The 19,540-nt window shown below is 31.7% G+C and overlaps 6 protein-coding genes across 8 annotated transcripts in view; 3 read left to right on the top strand and 3 right to left on the bottom strand.

Moving 5' to 3' along the window:
- The first annotated feature begins 388 nt into the window (after nt 1-388).
- Nucleotides 389-2,048, top strand: LOC119634902 (26S proteasome regulatory subunit 4). The gene is given in 4 exon segments (XM_038029325.1): nt 389-548; nt 607-1,282; nt 1,285-1,577; nt 1,641-2,048. Coding segments are annotated over 4 exon segments (1,317 nt in total). The 5' UTR covers nt 389-545; the 3' UTR covers nt 1,986-2,048.
- Nucleotides 1,981-2,851, bottom strand: LOC119634905. Its single transcript, XM_038029329.1, has 2 exons — nt 2,676-2,851; nt 1,981-2,412 (listed from the first exon to the last, which is right to left on the bottom strand). Exons 1-2 carry the CDS (start codon nt 2,763-2,765, stop codon nt 2,065-2,067), a joined length of 438 nt encoding a protein of 145 aa, XP_037885257.1. The 5' UTR covers nt 2,766-2,851; the 3' UTR covers nt 1,981-2,064.
- Nucleotides 2,672-4,632, top strand: LOC119634904 (probable DNA-directed RNA polymerase III subunit RPC6). Of its 2 annotated transcripts, XM_038029328.1 has the most exons (5): nt 2,725-2,754; nt 3,246-3,489; nt 3,548-3,947; nt 4,004-4,255; nt 4,310-4,632. In XM_038029328.1, exons 3-5 carry the CDS (start codon nt 3,552-3,554, stop codon nt 4,544-4,546), a joined length of 885 nt encoding a protein of 294 aa, XP_037885256.1. In that variant the 5' UTR covers nt 2,725-2,754; nt 3,246-3,489; nt 3,548-3,551; the 3' UTR covers nt 4,547-4,632. The 2 variants fall into 2 exon arrangements, with proteins under 2 accessions (XP_037885255.1, XP_037885256.1); XM_038029327.1 differs by lacking the exon at nt 3,246-3,489 and having other exon boundaries at nt 2,672-2,754.
- Nucleotides 4,633-4,761: 129 nt separating this feature from the next.
- Nucleotides 4,762-6,124, top strand: LOC119634903 (zinc finger protein-like 1 homolog). The gene is made up of 5 exons (XM_038029326.1): nt 4,762-4,961; nt 5,020-5,131; nt 5,198-5,391; nt 5,445-5,685; nt 5,753-6,124. Exons 1-5 carry the CDS (start codon nt 4,860-4,862, stop codon nt 6,052-6,054), a joined length of 951 nt encoding a protein of 316 aa, XP_037885254.1. The 5' UTR covers nt 4,762-4,859; the 3' UTR covers nt 6,055-6,124.
- A 55-nt stretch (nt 6,125-6,179) lies between these two features.
- On the bottom strand, nt 6,180-9,911 carry LOC119634819 (retinol dehydrogenase 7). The gene is made up of 4 exons (XM_038029216.1): nt 9,751-9,911; nt 7,934-8,330; nt 6,447-6,808; nt 6,180-6,374 (listed from the first exon to the last, which is right to left on the bottom strand). Exons 1-4 carry the CDS (start codon nt 9,852-9,854, stop codon nt 6,221-6,223), a joined length of 1,017 nt encoding a protein of 338 aa, XP_037885144.1. The 5' UTR covers nt 9,855-9,911; the 3' UTR covers nt 6,180-6,220.
- Nucleotides 9,912-15,898: 5,987 nt separating this feature from the next.
- The window catches only part of LOC119635210 (transcription factor kayak-like), a 58,823-nt gene continuing 55,181 nt past the window's right edge, over nt 15,899-19,540 (bottom strand). The window contains exons 2-3 of one of the 2 annotated variants that reach the window (XM_038029903.1): nt 17,295-17,709; nt 15,899-17,225 (exon numbers count right to left, since the gene is read on the bottom strand). In XM_038029903.1, coding sequence (XP_037885831.1) covers nt 16,042-17,225; nt 17,295-17,709 — 1,599 coding nt within the window. In that variant the 3' untranslated portion in view covers nt 15,899-16,041. The remainder of the gene's footprint in view (nt 17,226-17,294; nt 17,710-19,540) is intronic. The other variant, XM_038029904.1, reaches the window with a different exon arrangement.

The raw sequence follows: 19,540 nt of genomic DNA, 5'->3' as shown, positions 1-19,540 counted from the left end.
GCCGGCGTTCTTTGTTAAAATTTTCTTTGTATTGTATTTGCTCGTGATTTTTTTTCTCATTTCTCTTTAAGAAAAGATCGTTGTCGCAATCTAAATCACAAACCCTCTCGTTTTGAAGGAAGGAAGATTTTTTGCCAACATGTTTCTACACAATATAATACTCAAAGCAAAATAGCACTGCCCTTATCACTTGTTTTCATTTCTCAAAATAAACTTCCCTCAACTCTTCTTGTATCTAGTTTTCTTTTGGTTTTATTTGTAAATATATATGCAAAACCATGCGATGTAGTAGTTCCCATACTCTTTTATAAAAAGTCGCCAAAATTCAAGTCACAAGACGAAAGTAGGAATAAGGCCTTATTGTGTCAACATCGTTATTGTCAATAGCTTTCAAAATATAATATTTAACTTAGGCAATACTGATTGCTTCGGCATGACTGGTAAAAACATTTCTACTAAACAGAAAGTTTAGTTTGCAAGATATTTGTTTTATTAAAGGAAATTGACAGGTTTTTGTGAACAATTTTGCAAATAGTCTATCAATAATGGTACGGCTTTTCAACTAACAAATATAAATTATTAACAAAAAATTTTATCATTCGATAGGGTCAAAATCAATCGGCTCAGGGCGCTTCGGGAGATAAGAAAGATGATAAAGACAAAAAGAAGAAATATGAGCCTCCAATTCCTACCCGTGTTGGTAAAAAGAAACGTCGCGTGAAGGGTCCCGATGCCGCTATGAAGTTGCCACAAGTCACACCTCATACTAGATGTCGTTTAAAGTTATTGAAACTCGAACGAATCAAGGATTATCTTATGATGGAGGATGAGTTCATTAGAAATCAAGAACGATTAAAACCACAAGATGAAAAAAATGAAGAAGAACGTTCTAAGGTCGATGACTTGCGTGGAACCCCCATGTCAGTAGGAAATTTAGAGGAAATCATTGATGATAATCACGCTATAGTGTCCACTAGTGTTGGTTCAGAACACTATGTAAGCATTTTGTCCTTTGTTGATAAAGATCAATTAGAACCAGGTTGCTCAGTGCTTTTGAATCATAAAGTTCACGCTGTGGTCGGTGTATTGAGCGATGATACAGATCCTATGGTTACAGTAATGAAATTAGAAAAGGCACCTCAGGAAACATACGCCGACATAGGTGGATTGGACACACAAATTCAAGAAATTAAGGAATCTGTGGAATTGCCACTTACGCATCCAGAATATTATGAGGAAATGGGTATTAAGCCACCCAAAGGAGTTATTCTTTATGGACCTCCAGAACCGGTAAAACGCTCTTGGCGAAAGCTGTCGCCAATCAGACGTCAGCCACATTTTTGCGAGTAGTGGGGTCCGAGTTAATACAGAAATATCTTGGCGACGGTCCAAAATTAGTCCGAGAACTATTTCGTGTAGCTGAAGAACATGCTCCTTCCATAGTGTTTATTGATGAAATTGATGCAGTAGGCACGAAACGTTATGATTCAAATTCAGGAGGTGAGAGAGAAATTCAGAGGACTATGTTGGAGCTTTTAAATCAGTTGGATGGTTTCGATTCACGAGGAGATGTTAAGGTGATTTTATAATTAATTTCTATTCAATTAAGGAAAACTTGGTCTAAATTTTATTTTTTAAAGGTAATAATGGCAACAAATCGTATAGAAACTTTAGATCCTGCCCTTATAAGGCCTGGTCGCATTGATCGTAAGATTGAATTCCCTCTTCCGGATGAGAAAACAAAGCGACGTATATTCAATATACATACATCTCGTATGACCTTAGCAGAAGACGTCAATCTCAGTGAACTTATTATGGCAAAAGATGACTTGTCTGGCGCTGACATTAAAGCTATTTGTACGGAAGCTGGTTTAATGGCTCTGCGTGAGCGTCGTATGAAAGTTACTAACGAAGATTTTAAAAAATCTAAGGAAAGTGTGCTGTATCGCAAAAAAGAGGGGACTCCTGAAGGCCTTTACTTATAAAGCATTACTTTCTTTATACTTATGAAATATAAAATATATTAAATTTATTAATTTAATTTAAGCCTTTATTGAGAAAAATTCAAGTCGCATTCAATAAATCTACAACCTTCGGAACTTCGGCTTTGAATTTCGCTAGTAAATTATCCACGTGTTGTTCTTGCTTTTCCGAAATTTCGCTCACATTCTCTTCTCTATTATTTAAAGAAATGAATTGCTTATGTTCTTTGGCTTCTTTAACATTCATCTTCAGGTACTTTTCCTTTTCTCTTAGCAAATCCTCTGAAGTCAGTTTATCATCCAAATGATTGAAGAAATATTTAAATTTACCTATTTCAAAGGCAGCTTTTAAACCTTCTTTGTAACCTTGATCAAAAGCACTTTGAAAAACGCTTTCTTCGCCGTCAGCTACACCGTCCGCATAACTCATCTATGAAAGAAAAGTATGAGTCATTCGGTGTCCTCTAATCAGAGTAGTTGTAAATATTGGGAAAACAAAATAAACCAGATTTATTTGATCACTTTAAACTTTGCTTTGCTATTTTGAATAAAAAGTGCCAATCTAATACTGCTAGTAAACATTACAATATGTAGGCAATACTGAACATAATTTCTAGCTAAACAGAAGGATGGCCACTCTAAGAATTAAGTGAAAAATATCATTTGCATATTTGCAGTGTAGCGAACGATTACCTTTGTTATTTTATTTCGGATGCGTTGAAAATTATTTTCGCCGAGTTTTTCAAAATCTGTCGACTCAGTTTCATCATCGGTAAGTGACATTTTCTACTGGGGACCAACTATTATTTATATAACTAGGAAGCTTTGTAATTTTGTGTTGATGTTGCTTATGCGGCTTCGACAAACGAATTGACGTTTGTAAGAGCAAAAAACGAGATCATGTGTTTTCCTTAACGCTTTAGGCGCCGCATGTAAACTGTGTTATTTGTGTAGTTTTTAGGATTTTTGAAAGTAAGGATTCGGTATAATCGACATTTATATAAATTTATTACATAAAACATTATATAGAATACTAATTACTGAGATTAATAACGAGAGTTTGTGCTGTTTCCCGGTTTTTTTTTTTTTTTTTTTTTGGGAAGATAGAAAATCCCAAAGAATTGATAACGCACAATTCTTGGGAAAAAAAGTGTTTCTTTCAGTAATCTTAAAACTTGGAAAAAAGAACATATGATTTTAAATCAAAAAACTGGAATAAAGGAAATTTAAAAATCCCAGCTTTTTGCTGTTAAATCTATATAGATTTCGAATAAAGCACACACGCTAATAGATAATGGCCGATTCATTCTGGAATTTGATATAAAAATGCATATAGGCCCGGTAACTTAAAGAATAATTTTGAAAATAGTCGAATTGCGAAAATAGCTCGAAGAGGACCAAAAAGTTCCACGCAATCCAAAGACGATATCAATAGAAAATTTGCTCAATGCCTATAATAGAGATTCGACTTTACTGGTAGATATTCGGAATTCGAATCAAAAAGAAAGTAACTTTTTCTATGCTTTTTCATGATTGATTAAAAACATCTTTTTTGTATTTTCAAGCATCATGAGTAGCGGCGATGATGTTTCACATCAGCTATTGGCTTTGATTCAAAGTATACCGGCAGGAGCTAGCAATGACGATTTGCTGAAAGGTTTACCGGATATTACACCTGAGTCGCATCTTGCAGGGCTTAATAAATTATTACAACAAGGAACAATAGAATTGTTAAAAAAAGGCGAGAAACTTTTTTATCGTTCAAAAGAACCCAAAAAAAGCGTTTTACCGAAAGACGCCGACAATGAAGAAAAAATTGTTTACGGTATAATTGAAGAAGGTGGTAATAAGGGCATTTGGATACGAGATATACGCTTGCAATCCAATCTAAATATGACTCAACTGAATAAAATACTTAAAAATTTGGAAACAAAGAAACTTATCAAAGCAGTAAAATCCGTGAACGTAAGGCAAAACGACTTAAAGAGAAACAATCCAAATGATTTCATCCATAATTTTAGGCCAGCAAAAAGAAGGTATACATGTTATACAATCTAGAACCTGATCGTTCAGTTTCTGGTGGCGCATGGTATCAAGATCAAGACTTTGAAGCGGAATTTGTCGATGTCCTGAATCAACAGTGTCTACGCTTTTTACAGGAGAAACGTAAAAAAGCGGAAGAACGACGAGATGGTCCACTCGCCGTTAGGCAGCTATCGTGCTGCTCCGTAAAAGAAGTTCATAAATATATTTCAGACGTGGGCATCAGCAAGGTAACTTCAAAATTCTTAAATATTAAAACAAACTTTTTATATGATCCGCTGTAGGTTAATTTGGATGAAGATGATTTGGAAACCATACTCAAAACTGTAGTTTATGATGGGAAAGCTGAAAGAATACTTGTATCAGATGGAGCATATGTTTATAGAGCTATTGAGTCACCCTTGCCTCCAGCTGGATTAATACAAATGCCTTGTGGCCGATGCCCGGTTATTAAAAATTGCTCAAAAATAGGAGCAGTTACCCCCATAAAATGTCAATATATGAAAGATTGGTTGGATTGACCTTAAAACTTAAAAAAGTTTGATTTTAGAAACGACTAATGATAATAAATAAGAGTTTTTTTCTTGCTAACAGTTATATCCATAAAATGGGGCATTAGTTTTTGGGGGTTGGCAACCGTAGACATTGACATGTACGTGGCTCGTTATCTTTCAATAAGAAATGTGTAAATTGTCAAAAAGAAATTTCTTTGTTAGGGCAAGTGATACTTTTTATTTCGTTTAGAAATTTATCTATAGTAATAGTAAAGTAAATATAATAATTGTAAATAATAATTATTAAAGAATAAAGGAAGCGTCTATGTAGCCGCCAGGAATGGGTTTGTGTAAATGTCCTAAACGCCAAGTCACTAATCAGTTTTGTTATGAGCATCGGGTTATTGTCTGTGAGCATTGCATGGTGCAAAATCATCCGAAAGTATATTAAATGTTTTACATATTAATATAATCATTGCTTAATATAAAATAAATTGCAGTGCATGGTTCAATCATATCTTGACTGGCTTCAAGATGCAGATTATGTAGCCAATTGTACGTTGTGCTCTACCGGTTTGGAAGAAGGCGAATGTGTGCGTTTGGTTTGTTATCGTAAGTGAACCTGTTTACGTTTTGGATGAATTAAGGCCGCTCGAATAATTTCTTTTACAAATTAAGATGTTTTTCACTGGGAATGCTTAAATGCCCGACAGTCATCTTTGCCGGGAAATACCGCACCTTCTGGTCACCAATGTCCCACTTGTAAAACAGAAATCTTTCCTACTTCAAATTTGGTATCGCCAGTTGGGGACGCTTTAAAACAACAGCTCTCTAAAGTTAATTGGGGTCGTAATGGTTTAGGTCTAGCTTTGGTAAGATTTTAAAAATATTATTAGTTTCGCTATTCAGAGATTTGAACTTTCAGCTCAGCGAAGAATCTATGCCACAAACAAAAATGCTGACTTCATCGGCAATGGTTAATACCAGTAAAACGTTTACGTCCACCACCGCAACTGTGAGCGGTGTGACAAAAGTTCATCATAGCAGTAACGCGGAACGTTTGAAGGCGAATGGTGCTTTTAATAATATTAATGTGAAAAATGAAAGTCCACATTCCGTTTTATTAATGGATGCATTTAATCCGCCTTCCAATGCAGATGTACAAGGTATTTACGATTTGCAAACGATTTCCAACAAAAAAATAATTTGTTTTTTTTTTTTTGCACATTGTAGCTAGTAGTCGTCGACCACTGCTTGCCCGTCAATCCCCTATTGGTGGCACTGATCGAGATGATAACAAATACGCTAGACGCACTACTACAGAAGTTTTCTCTAGATGGTCACGACGTTTCTATGCTCCTTCCTCGAGACCGCCGTGGAGACGTACATGGTTTTTGGTGCTTAGTGGCGTTTTAGCGTTTGTGGTACTCGTTTACTTAATGGCTGCATTAGGTAGAGGAGGCTCACGGGATGGTTTAGACGATGGTTGGAACAATCCAAATCCGCTGCCCCCCCAAAATTTGCATTACGATTAAACTTTCATAAATTTTCTTTTCAAATTTTTCGAAATCAACGCAGAAAAGTTTAAAAGTAAATCGAGTTTTCTGTTTTTTTATATTATATAATTTATATTATCATCTTGAAAAATTAAATCCATATTTATTTAGTTATTAATACAAAAACAAAAAATGCATACGAATTTTAAGACTTTTCAATTTTTAAAGATTTCGTTTTGACAGACTCTTCCCCCTCTTCAGTTGGTTGATGATAAGTTGGCATGTCCACAAACTTTAAGATTAAGGAATCCATTATAACGGGTGGACACCATTCGCTAAGCAGACGATAAATTTTGTAGCTAAAATTATGTTTAGAGTTGAAATGTTGTTCAGGGCGCAATTCTTTAATGTGGAATTTGATGAAAACTTACCGCCAAGGTTCGTGGATATATAAAGATTTTGGATGCGCGTTTGTTAATGCATGTTCAAATTTCTTTAACAAATCTCGATCTTGCATTTGATTTGGCGCTTTGAATCCGCTTATTATTTTCAAATGTTGATTAAAGCGTTGAAAATAATCATCATAGAATTTGTGCTGTTCAGTGGAGAAATTTGCCGCCATTTCTCTGGCGTGATCTTGTTGCCGGGCTGCTATATTGCTGGACATAACAAAAGAACCGGGCACAAAATTGATCACTTCAACACCATACTTTTGCATTTCAATGCGCAACGAGTCATTCCAAAAACGCACGCCAGCTTTTGAAGCAGCATACGGCGATAGAGACGGTAGAGCCTTCAGTTAAAATTGGAGAAAAATCATAATTGATTACATTAATTTTTTTTTGAACCGCATGCGACTTTTTAACGGAATTTACAAATTTTACACACACATATATACGTGTTAGTCTGTCTTTTGCAGCAGATTTCCTGTGTGAGCATTTGAATAATGCTTTCAACATTTTAATGAAATCGCTTTAGGGAAACATTAGAATATTATTAGTGGCATATGCTAGGGCTATAAGATTGGCTTTCGAGAGCTCAAAAGCTATATTATAACTGATGGCTGATAAAAATAAATCATTTTGGAAGAAAATATTGCTTATCAGCAAGGGAAAGCAAATATGATCTCACTTTTGATTGTGTAGACGTGAAGGCGTTATAGGCGGACTTTTTGATTTGTTTAGGCTTTGAACTTGTTTAGATTTTGAGCTTCTTTTGCAAATTTATAGGCGATATCTTTAGCATCACATTTGTTAAATCATTGAAATTTCTAAATAGAACGGGAAATGTATAACAAGATCGGGATGGAATAACTTAAAATGCTAACAATACCAGCAGGTGCCCTATTGGGAGCGTTCAACTCGATTTACTTCAAACAGAATAGGCGAAGTGATTTCGAAGTACCTTCGTTCATCATTTTTTCCTTTGTATTTCCTGTAAAGTCTTAAAGATTCTTTCAAATGTCGAGAACGGTTCTCAAAGCAAATTTGTTTGCTTGTATGATTTGCGTTTTTCATTAAACTTACTTATTATATTATATATTATTCAAATATTCTCTTAATAATGCTTAACAAATGCTTAACTTTTTACTTATAATAAATACTCAATAAAACAAAGGTTCTTGAAAAATATTTTTTATTTATGCTTAACAATGCTTAACAATGCTTAATAATACTTAATTTTGCTTAATTTTGTTAAATTTTGAAGTTGATTAAGATTGATTAACTTCAACATGCTTGATGAAACAATAAAATAAAGGGATCAAAGAAGTAACAGAATTACAAAATTTGAAAAAAAAAAAAAAAACAGAAATAAGAGAATATTTGAATAATATAATCATATAGCATATAATAATGAAATATTATTAAAATTTAAACTTATATATAGATATGTACAATATTGTAGATGATAAACTTACCATTAAACTACAGTGACTAGTTATGTTAATAATTCGTGCCTTATATTGTCTTATAATGGGTAATAGTTCTTTTGATAACCTCAAGGTACCAAGTAAATTAACATTGAATTGCATTTCAATTTGTTTCCATGTTTGCCATTCATATTCACCGAAGCACATCATTCCGGCATTATTCACTAAAGCCGTAAATTGATAATAGGTATTATCATCAATTAATTCCTTTATCCTTTGCTGAGCATTTTGTATTGTGTCTGGCTTTAACAAATCTAACTCAATTGTTATAATGCGTTTCGAATCACTGAGACTTTGCAAGGAACGTGCGCCAACTGAATTGATATTATGACAAGCTGATATCACTGTCATATTTAAAGAATGACAAAATACTGATAGAGCATATCTATTAGCAAAATAGTAATGAAATGATTTAGAAATTAATTTTTCTATTTTTCTATTAGTGCTTATGTTCGACTAAGATATATTGATTGATTGTTAATAATCTAATAATGTTGAGGGTTTTTTTTTTCTTTAAATCGTACGTTTGTGCGGATGTGTGTGATGATTAGAAGAACATGAGGTAAAATCATCGATTGATTCAAAACTATTATTTAAGCTTGTCCGTCCGTCTACCAAAGTTATTTTGCATTCAACCTACCTGTCGCCATGTTTGTGATAATATAATGAAATCTGGTATGGTAATGTGTTTTGGACCAAAAAACGATCGCTATTAAAAATGAAAAGGTTCGAATCGTACCACTTTTTAGACTACTTCTCCGATAATATTTTTTTTTATTTTGAAAAGTCGTTATATAAATGATTGCGTTAAGCCGAACAGGGAATGGTATTTAATGGCAGGCCATGGCTGTGTTTTCAAATTATACACTTTTCCGCTCTCTCCATCTATGCATGGGTTTGCATCTGTTTCCGAAAGTTCTAAGCAACACTAGTTTCTGATAGGTTAATCTCCCATTTCGATGAATTTTCTCCAATTTCTCTGGGGAGTCAAGATGTTTTCGTTTCAAAGGTCTATCTCTGATTGTTATTTTAAAGAATGTAGCTTACCCGCCTTACTGTTGTGCTCGAATGCTAGATGGAGATGGATAGAGAACCCATTAAGTGCGTATAGCGGAGTGGATTTGGCCATAGCGCAATTCGTTTGCAAACGTATGGAAAAACGGTCGTTGTATTGATAACGTTACAGATTTCGTTGAATCATTTAAAATACTGATTTAATCTTTATGCGATATATGTATATATACAGATTCTTCTTTCGTTTGCTTGATTATAATAAACTTTTTTTACTGGATTTGATTTAATTAAATAATTTGAAATTTTTTTTTCAAAACCTACGACATTCTTCCAGTTATTGAGAATCTGGTGTTTAAAAAAAAAAGCTCTAGTAAGAAGTCAGACTTTTATTAATAGAATATTATCAATAAATTGCCCTCAGAGGTTCTATTAGTCATTCTCAATCATTTAAGCTGACTTAAGAATAAAAAAAAAAAAAAAAATTCAAAGCAACACTTAATTTAGAAAGAAAATAATCTTTAATTACAGAAATTTGAAATTTTCAATTAAATAAAAGAAAAAACAAATATTTGTAAGAAGAAATTTAAAAAGAAAGTTTATGTGGCGGTAATTGCTTGATGTTGTTTTTTTTTGTCTGCTCAAACATCTCTAAAACATCTGTAAATTGCAATTAAGTGAAGATTACTACTATACTTCTTAAGGAGTCGTTAAAATGCATTCTACAGTCTATGGAGAAATGTTTCCTAAGGTATTTATTTGCAAAAAAGAGAAAAAGCGAGATAGATGCTTACCCGAGTCCGGAATCACAGCCTGTTATAAAGATCACATTTCGTGGTGAGACATTCAATTTTTTTCCACCCCAATTAAATATTCTTGCACAAGTTGAACGTAACATTATGATCTTATTTTTATTTTTTTATTTTTTTCAACTTCACCTGATCTAATTTTTATTTTTTTTTTGTTAATTGTATTTGATTTTCTTTTTTCTTTTTTTTTTACAAATTTATAATGATTCTTTACTCAAACGGCAAAGTACCGTTTTAAAGTATATATATGTTTCATATATATAAAGTTATATTATCAATTTGTTCTTTTTCTTTTTTTTTTTTGTTTTTTTTTTGTTATAGTTCTGCTGTTGCTTTTGATGGTGTTATCGTCAAGCAGTTAAAGCAGAAACTAAGTTTTATTTCCAATTCACTTTCCGTAGTCTTTGCTCTTTTTAGGGAATCACGACAGCATAAGAATATTCTTTAATTTATATATATACATATATATATATATATGTATACATATAAATGTATGGGTAGGTGTATACATTTCTCACCAAAGAAATTATACTTTTGTATACATTTATATCGGCATCATTGGTTACGAGTGTGTTAAGTTTTTCTTAATACTCGTAACAAGGTTAGTAATAATTATGTTTGCAATGAATATAAAATATAATTTAAAAAAAAACTCAAGAACTTTAGCTAGCAGTAATAATAAGTCGTTATTCCATGGACGATGAATTTAAAATTTAAATTCAAATTTTTTCGATCCCTTATGCTTCGGCCATTTAATAATACTTTGTGATCTAAATTTTCTGTTGAGATTTTTTGTAGTTTTGTAAAAATCGGTTTACTAACACTCTACAAAGCTATTGGGGAAGATACTCTAAGGAATGTGCTTGGCAGCAAATCGAATAAGTATATGAAAAATTCATAGGGGGCAGGTAGAAAGAGAAAGAAAAAAAACAACTTGTATGAGACTTGGGAGACAAAAAGTCATAAAAATCTTTATTTCAAAAGTTTGTTTTTGAAATACAATGATAGCACACAATCAATCCGCATATTCATTATTAATAAAAAAGTTTGTGATTATGTGATATTATATAGGTGCCTGAGATATTTAGGATCTATTGGACGGCGAAGATAACGCTTTTTTCTTACTTATCTCAATGGAATAAAATTATGAATGTATGTTAAAAGACATGACCCAGATGATCTATATTGCTTCTTTTTTTCCCCCCCATCACTGCAGCATGAAGAATATACCCTTTATTTTATCGTCTTTGCAACTACCTAATACGAAACTTTAAAGATCCTACAAACTATATATATATATATATATATATTCTAGGTTAATTTTTCAAGTAAAATTTTCAAGGAAAGGTGATCAATATTAGTCCATTCACTTTTTTATGACAATAAATAGAAGCGTAGGGAGTCAAAGATTTTAATGGTGGTGGCGGGATATGACATCTTCGGCCCTAGCCGAATGTAACTTTTTTTTCAATCAACCGCACAGAGAGAAAAAAATACCAAATGATAGTTCAATTTATTGAAGACCTTTAGATTATACTATGCTTCAGTTTCTCTACTACACAAATATGGGTTAAAGTAGATTTAAAATTAATTTTCCGACTTCCGAGATTTGATATATATGTTGGGCCCAAATAAATTATAAATTTAATATATCATCATCATCATCATCATCATCATCATCATCATCACTTTCTTGTGGGGGCTATGACAATTTCGAATAAAATCCATTAAGTACTGCAACTGTTTGACTATCCAAACTGCATGCATCTGTAATTTTTTTCATTGATTTGAATTTTAAGTGAAATAAATGATTGATTTTTAAGTTCTTATACATTTTAAAACGGGAATTTTGTTTACATAAAATTAATCAAGATGTTTTAAAGTTTCATTCTTCTTACTCTTCACTTTCATGTAAGCATATGTGAATTGTGTATTTATGCAATTTTAGAGACTTAGCCTGTTGTTATCGCAAAACTTGATGACTTTGCCAATTAGTCAGTTCATTTCCTTTTTTTTAATTTCCTGGCTAAATAATCAATTTTTTTGTTTTTTTTTTTTTTACCCAAGAAAATTGGAATCGCATGTTAGGCTTTTTTAATTAATCTATTAAGTAAATTTTGGAAATATGAGTTTTTCCAACTGATTAGGCATTTTGAATACGCATTGCTGAAAGAAAGTGTATGATACTTTAATCATTCCGTTTGTGACGTCCAGTAACAAACTGATATATTTATATATGTATATGTATAACATACATACGAATACATATATATAATAAATGTATGTATATATAAAATCGTTTCATTTCATACATACATACATACATATATACCTATATGAAATTAAATGAATTTTCATGTGCCGCGATCCCATCGATTCATCTTTAAATGCAACTCGCAAAAGTTCCATAGAAACGATAGCATAGATTATAATAATGATTTGCATTAATTAAACCAACATGTATATCGGATTTTCAATTGAAATATAGCTTCAATTTCTCCAAAATTTTCCATTCCGTAAGAAAACATTACAGTTTGTAATTGTACTTATCATATCCATAGACGTGTATGCATTAGATTAGAAATGTATCCGATGTATAAATGTATGTGTGTAATGAGAGTATCCGAGATTTATTATAATCGAAAAGTGAAAGCTTTTTCAACTCTTAACGTTAGAATTCATTTTCATAGTGTTTTAATCTATTCTTTTATGTATTATGTAGATATGTAATGATATAATATATATATATATATACATAAATTTATATACGTATTTATGTATGCATGAATTTAAGGTTTTATTTTTAGAGTGAATCAATTTGCTGAATTTATTTATATAAAAAAAAAAAAACAAAATTGATGTCTGCTGTTACTATAGACTACAAGCGACTGACTTTGATTATAATTCAATATCGAAGGTGGCGGGTGTAATAAATTTATAACATTCAGAAACGCCCGTTAGAGATTCTAAAAAAAATAATATTATAATAAGCTAATCAGAGCAGCGGTATTTTTTGAAAAGTCGCGCGATATCAATCATGATTGGCCGATAGAGGTCATCATTACAGTGAAATTTTAGATAACACCACGAAATATTTTGGCAAAAAACTTGCAATTGATGAGCGAAATCCGACACATATATATATATATATATACAGCTCTTCAAGGCAATCCTGCAGGGAAGAGCGCTTATTCCAAGCATTGGATATCGGAATGAAAGCTTAGATGTGGTTTAAACCTTACCCTCTGGACAAGGCGAGGCCTATCCATCACCTCTTAATTATTTAATGCCCCCATACTTGGGGATAAGCACAGCCAACAGGAGTACTCCCCGAAGAGCAGCAACCTAGCAGACAGGCCTCACACATTGGTTAATCTGCTGCGTTTCCACCGAAGTTTCCACACGGCATGTCAATTTGCAAGCGTCCGCCCGAAGAATCTTGACAAAGATCAATCTATAGTTCAACCAATGCTGTCACCCCTTAGCAGGGTATTCGTAACATTGTGAGCGGGTAACCTGACTCCCATGGATTCCATAGTTCATAGCCAACTTCAGAATTATCGGCATGCGTGTGTCATTATGTTCGTAATTTCATACTTGCATTTTAGATTTTCCATACATGCGCGCATGCCACTCCTATTACTCTCTCTCTTGGATCAATTGTCCTAGAAAAAGTAATCAACCCAGTTATGCCAGGCGCCCATCACACTACCCTATCGTTAGCTTTTCTACAACTACCTACCTACCTGGTTGTGTATTGGACCTTCTGAGTAACTGACTACATTGGTGTGGAAGTTTGCATGCAGACGACCTCGGAGCCTCTCTCCAAATAAAGGAACCCCAACGCCGGAGAATCCACATATGGTAGTCATATATTGGAATTTAGTGCAATGGTACACTAATGTACCGCCGTGATTGGTTTGAAAATCCATTCAGAAGGTCTAGACAATACTGCAGAGTCTTGATCATTATTTGATTTCACTTGCATGCTATTAGGTTTTTTCGCATTTACTTAATCGAAACGTAAATTACAAGTTCGTGTCCTTTGATTACTAAAAAAAATTCATATCACGATCGCCTGCGCGCGACTAACTATATCTGTTATCTATTGGTCGCAGGAGTAAGGTAAGTGAAACTAGAAAGTAATAAATTTTTCAAAAAACTTTAATGTTAATGCTAAACGTTTGCCGAAAGTTTAAAATAAGTTGAGCATAATTGTTTTTTTTTTCATTTTTTGACTTTTTTATTTATTATTTAATTTTATAGTTCTGTTGTTGATGTTCGATTTTATGGACTTAAACTGTTATTATTGCTGTTCCTTTGCTTTTCTTTTCTTTTCCTTTTCTCTTAAAAGTATGCATTAAAAATTTTTACATTTCTTTACTATTTTGGACTTGTGGTATATTTTATTATATTTTATTTATGTATGAATAGAGTTTTTCGTATTAAGTATACATTTTGCTTCCCTTATTTATTGATTTTTTTTTGTTGTTTTTGGATTTTAATAAATAAATTATACTTTTTATTAATTATTTTCCTTTTTTTTATTTTAATTATAATTTTTAGGTGAAAAAATAGTGATTTGCTGAAAATTTTATTGTTTTTTTTTTTTTTTTTTAATTTTTTTTTATATTATAAAAAATGCATTTCTAGTGAGTTAATTAATTCTTATACTCACAGCGGGAAAATAGAAGCTAATTAACTATTTGCCATGCTCTTCAAGGTGAAAGCGGTGATCGAACAATTCGGCCTAATTCGAATATAATTTCTTTCTAGTTAAAATCAATTTGCAAAAAAAAAAATAAAAAAAAAAAAAAACTAATCATAGCGATTCAAAGGTAATTTTTTCCATTTTATTCCTTCTAGACTTAGAGTAAATGATTTCATTTTTTTTTTTTTCGTTATTTTTCTTTTTCATTTTTGAAAATTGTTTAAAAAAATAATTTTTATATTCTTTGTTCTAGCTTTTGATTTTTCGGCTAATAAGCTTAAATACTTTCATTTTTGTTTTATTCCAATCTTTAGGCAAAAAAAAAAAAAAAAAAAATCGAATATATATGTATATATATATATATATATATATATAAAAAAGTACACTAAACACTTGTAAGGCTGTATGTAGTATCAAGTAGTTTTTATTTTTAAAAGTTAGTTTGTGTTTTTTCACCTTCATTTAAATTATATTAACTTCGAAGGCCATTTATATAAAATAAGCATTCTTTTGTCATATTTTTTCTTTTTTGTTTTTTAATAGTAAAAAATATCACAACGCCTGGCTTTAATGTGTTTTTTTTAATTTTTTTTTTTTTTTTAAATCCGTTTTTAATATAATTTTAATGAAAACTAAAAAGATTAGCGCAATAAAATAATAAAAATGTTTTGTTTAGTTTTTTTCGTTTCTTTTTATTAAAATAAATATAATTTTGAATAATTGCACATACAATAAATATAGAGAAATAAAACATAATTAAAAATGTGTTTCAAAGAAAAACAAAAAAAAAAAAAAAAAAAAGAAGAACTATATATATATATATATCGAATATTAGTATAAAATCGATAATAACAGCGATTGTTTTAAAAGACAATTTAAACTCAATTAAAAAGAAAAGAATAAAACATACATAAAAATGGATTTAATTTCTTATTTTCATATATAATGTTCTTGAAACATTTATAAATATAATAATACAAATTGCGTATAAAAAAATGATGACATTGTTTAATGTTTACTCTTTTTTTTTTTTTTTTTTTTTTTTTTTAAAATAAAAACGTAATTAAAAAACATAAAAAAAAAAAAAAATAAAAAAATGGAAAAGAAACGCAAGATAGATTTGTAAAGCTTTCCAAAAGCTTTTTACATATATTTTAAAAAATTATTTATCAAAAAAAAAAAAAAACTTAAAAAAAAAAAAAAAAAACGGAAAAGAAAAATATTCGTTTTACTGCATCCGTTAGAGACATCATACTTTAGCAATAGTCAACTTAATTGTAAATCTAATGCGAACATAAAAAACTTCTTTATCATATATAACTATAATTGTTTACTCATTGTTTACTTTCTCCTTAATTCTATATATAAATACATAAATATATCTATATATATATATATATATATATATATATATGTATGTATGTATCTATGTATGTATATATATATAGATTTCTATATATAAATGGGGTTTTTCAAGACCAGCTTCGTTTGCACACTCTCCCTCTTCGAAATTTTCTCCTATTATTTATTGTTAGTGTTGCATTTGCTAACAATTGCTTTTATTGTTATAAACTCAATATTTTTGATGGTTCACTGGTAGGTGTGACCAATTCTAAGGGATGTTTGTTTTGTGAGGAGCAATTGGGTATTAATGGTCCTGAAACTGGAGTGAGACCAGTGCCACCATCCATTAGGGAATCAAAGTTGAACATGCCAGTTGATGGTGTTTGTATAGCCACACCGTTGATGTCAGTAGGCGGTTTAGTGCCATCGACATTTAAAGCTAAATTTTGAGCCATATTTCTTGGCACTGTTGGCAAAGAGTTCGGTCTTTGCTTAGAGCTTGTCTTTATATTGGATGTATTGAGTATAGAGTTGCCGGTAAACATTGAGCCAAAGCTAACCGGTGCAGTTGTTACAATTGGGGTATTAAGTGAAGCAGACGCGGCCGCTAATGAAGCCGATAGTGTGGCTACATTTGGTAGCGGTGGCGGTATCATGGGATTATGATTACTTAATAGTAAACGTTTCGGTGATGGTGGACCATCTTGATCCAATGATGAATTTGAATCAAGGGCACTGTCTAAAGGCTCTGGTTTTATTTGCGTTAACAATTGATCGCTTAGTACAGGTTTTAAATCTATAGGCGAAATACTACGTGCCGTTGAAGCCAACGTGGTATCTAAACCTGTAATATTATCGTTATTGCTTAAACCACCGTACGCGTTAACGTTTAACAAATTCTGCCTTAACTTTTGACATGTAGGAAGATGAGCTTCCAATATGAATTCCAACTCTTGTTTAGTACCGTTTAAGTTTTCAATTTGCTTTTGTAAATCTTCACGTTTTCTCTCCAGTTGAGTCACCTCATCGGTTAGTTCATTAGTTTGGTCGACTCGTCGTTTGCGGCAACGCGCTGCGGCCAATTTATTACGTTCACGTCGTATACGTCGTTTCTCTTCCTCTTCCGGTGTCATATTAGTGGCATTCGTTGGACGGCGACCTCCTCCTCTCCGAGTAGGAGGGGGCGCGTTTGAATTTGCAGCATTTGCTGTGATCGCAGTAGTGGCACTATTTGAGGTATTACTGGTATTTGGTATTTTGGCAGCTGCAGCCACTGCAGCCATGGCTGCTATGTTTGCGGTAGCGAAATCATTGCTGGTGGCCACAGAATTGGAATTATTTAAGGTATTAATACCCAAACTATTTAGGCCATGCTGAAATGAGGTACTATCTGTGGCGGCACTTGCTATAATTAAAATAATTATAAAGTCATCATAAATATGAAATGAAAAGTATTGTCAAAGGGTAAACGTACAAGTATCTGTTGTGGCCAAAGAATTGTCTTCATTCAGTTGTCCTGGATTCCAAGATCCCTGAGAGTTTTCCGTTTCCGAATCATTGATATTACCGTAATCGTGTAGACTAGTTCCACCACTTAAATCACCCAAGTAGACATTGTTCAAGGTAGCATTGGTTGTTAATACATTAGCAGAGGTCGTTGTGTTGTTGTTGTTGTTGTTGTTACTATTGCTGTTATTATTATTGTTACTACTCGACGAAGCATTGTATGAACCTAATGGCGGCGGAATAAAACCAGCCTGATAGGGCGCATTAATCGGTTCACTGGTCAATTGTATAAACGATTCCTCTATACTTCGTAGAGTAGTCGGTGTAAGGGTGGGTGTTGTCAATGTCGGTACACCTGTTTGCATACATTCCATAGAAACGAGCTATAACGAATAAATCGAGAAACAAAAAAAATTGTTATTTTAATCAAATTTTTTGGAAATTTTTTTTAAAAACCTATCCATAGTACATAAATCCAAATTTGATCTATTAAAATCTATATAGGTTACACCTACACGTGATTTTTTCATCATCATCATCATCATCATCATCATCATCATCAAAAAAGAAAAACAAAAAACAAATTATTTTGAGAGTCAAACACCCACACGAAATTTTACCTGTGTGAAATAGAAAATATATTTTGATATATTTTGAAAATTTTTGCTTCTTCTTTTTGTTTCTTTCCTGTAGCTGCTTATAAGCAAATATAGATTTTATTTTTATATCCCCACAACGCCCGACCGCATAATCGCGTATAATAATTTTATTATTGCGTTTGAAAAATGTAAATTTAGGCATTGGTAGTCGCCGCCACCGCCACCTTGTAAAGTTTTTAAGTAGAGTGTCATTATAAATCGGGTAATTATCAACAATTTGAAAACTTACTTATAAAACATCGCAGATATTGAACGGAAATCTTAAAAATGCTAAGAAAAAGTTGAAATTTATCATTTCACATGAATGTCGGAGAATTTTAGAATTTATTATACTACAATATAGTATATTTTGTACTAAATTTTGCTAAACTACAGTATAGTGTATTTTGTACTGGAAATTATTGTACTACAGTGCAGTGTATTTTATACTGGAAATTATTGTACTACAGTGCAGTGTATTTTGTCCTAGTATATATTGTACTATGCTAGAGTATAGTATTTATAATGTAATATACTATACTATACGGTGCTAGTACTACTACACTATACTATACTTACACCCATTTTTCGCTAACATATCAAATTTCAAAATATTGTTTAAGTTAGTTAATGCCCGAAAGAAAAATGTCAATTTTTTTTTTTGCTCATTCGACAGGTACTTTTATATAGATTTACATGATTATAGATGAATATAGGTGACATTTTCTAGTTTGGTCGCACTAGAGTCTCAAATTTGACCATATTTACTTTTCGGTAACATACCAAATTTCAAAACGCCGTTAAAAATAGCTCCCAAAGGCAGAATTTGAATTTGTTTGAGTCTGTTTGAAAGGTATTTTCATATAGGTTCAAGAAATTACCATAAAAATATTTTCCTTTTTTTTGATATGGACGGAGTAGGCTTTCAAATTCAACTATATCTCAATTGTAGTTATTTGACAGAGCTCCGTTAAATCGGTAACAGAGTTTTGTGAACAGAAATGGTAGGTGTCTTTGCTAGTGAAATTTGAATTTATCTTCACATCCTTTGCGACATGTTATTGTTGATTATATGAATAACAATGGGGTGATCTAGGGTATTCAATGGTGCGAGTTAGCCCACTATTGTATTTTGACTTGTTATTTTTATTTGTTTTTTTTTTTTTTATTTTATTTCTTAGGTAGTTTGTGCATATATTTTTCGTGTTTTTTTTTTCTTTGTGTTCTCTTCATTTCGATTAGATTGCATTTAATTTTGAAAAACTTTTTACCGACTGCTTCTGCACGCGTTCTATTGTTATTTATAAAAATGAACTCGTTCGGTCGTTTACATATATATATATATATTATTCTCGTACACGTTCAATCTAAATGGATTTTGCTTTTATTCGAAAAATGCCAACTTCTCATATGCATTTTTCTTGTTTGGCTTTAAATCAAAGGGAGCGCGAAAGTTGACTAAATTCAAAAATAAAAAAAAACATTTAATTAATTAATTCTAATTAAATACTTGTGCTCTTTTTTAATGCAATAATAAATATATATATATACATATATATATATATATATATATATG

This window comes from Glossina fuscipes, unplaced genomic scaffold (assembly GCF_014805625.2).
Source record: "Glossina fuscipes isolate IAEA_lab_2018 unplaced genomic scaffold, Yale_Gfus_2 3, whole genome shotgun sequence".
In the NCBI taxonomy this organism is placed as follows: Eukaryota; Metazoa; Arthropoda; class Insecta; order Diptera; family Glossinidae; genus Glossina; species Glossina fuscipes.
Note: the sequence above shows the minus strand (reverse complement) of the source record. Positions and strands in the feature narration are given on the sequence as shown.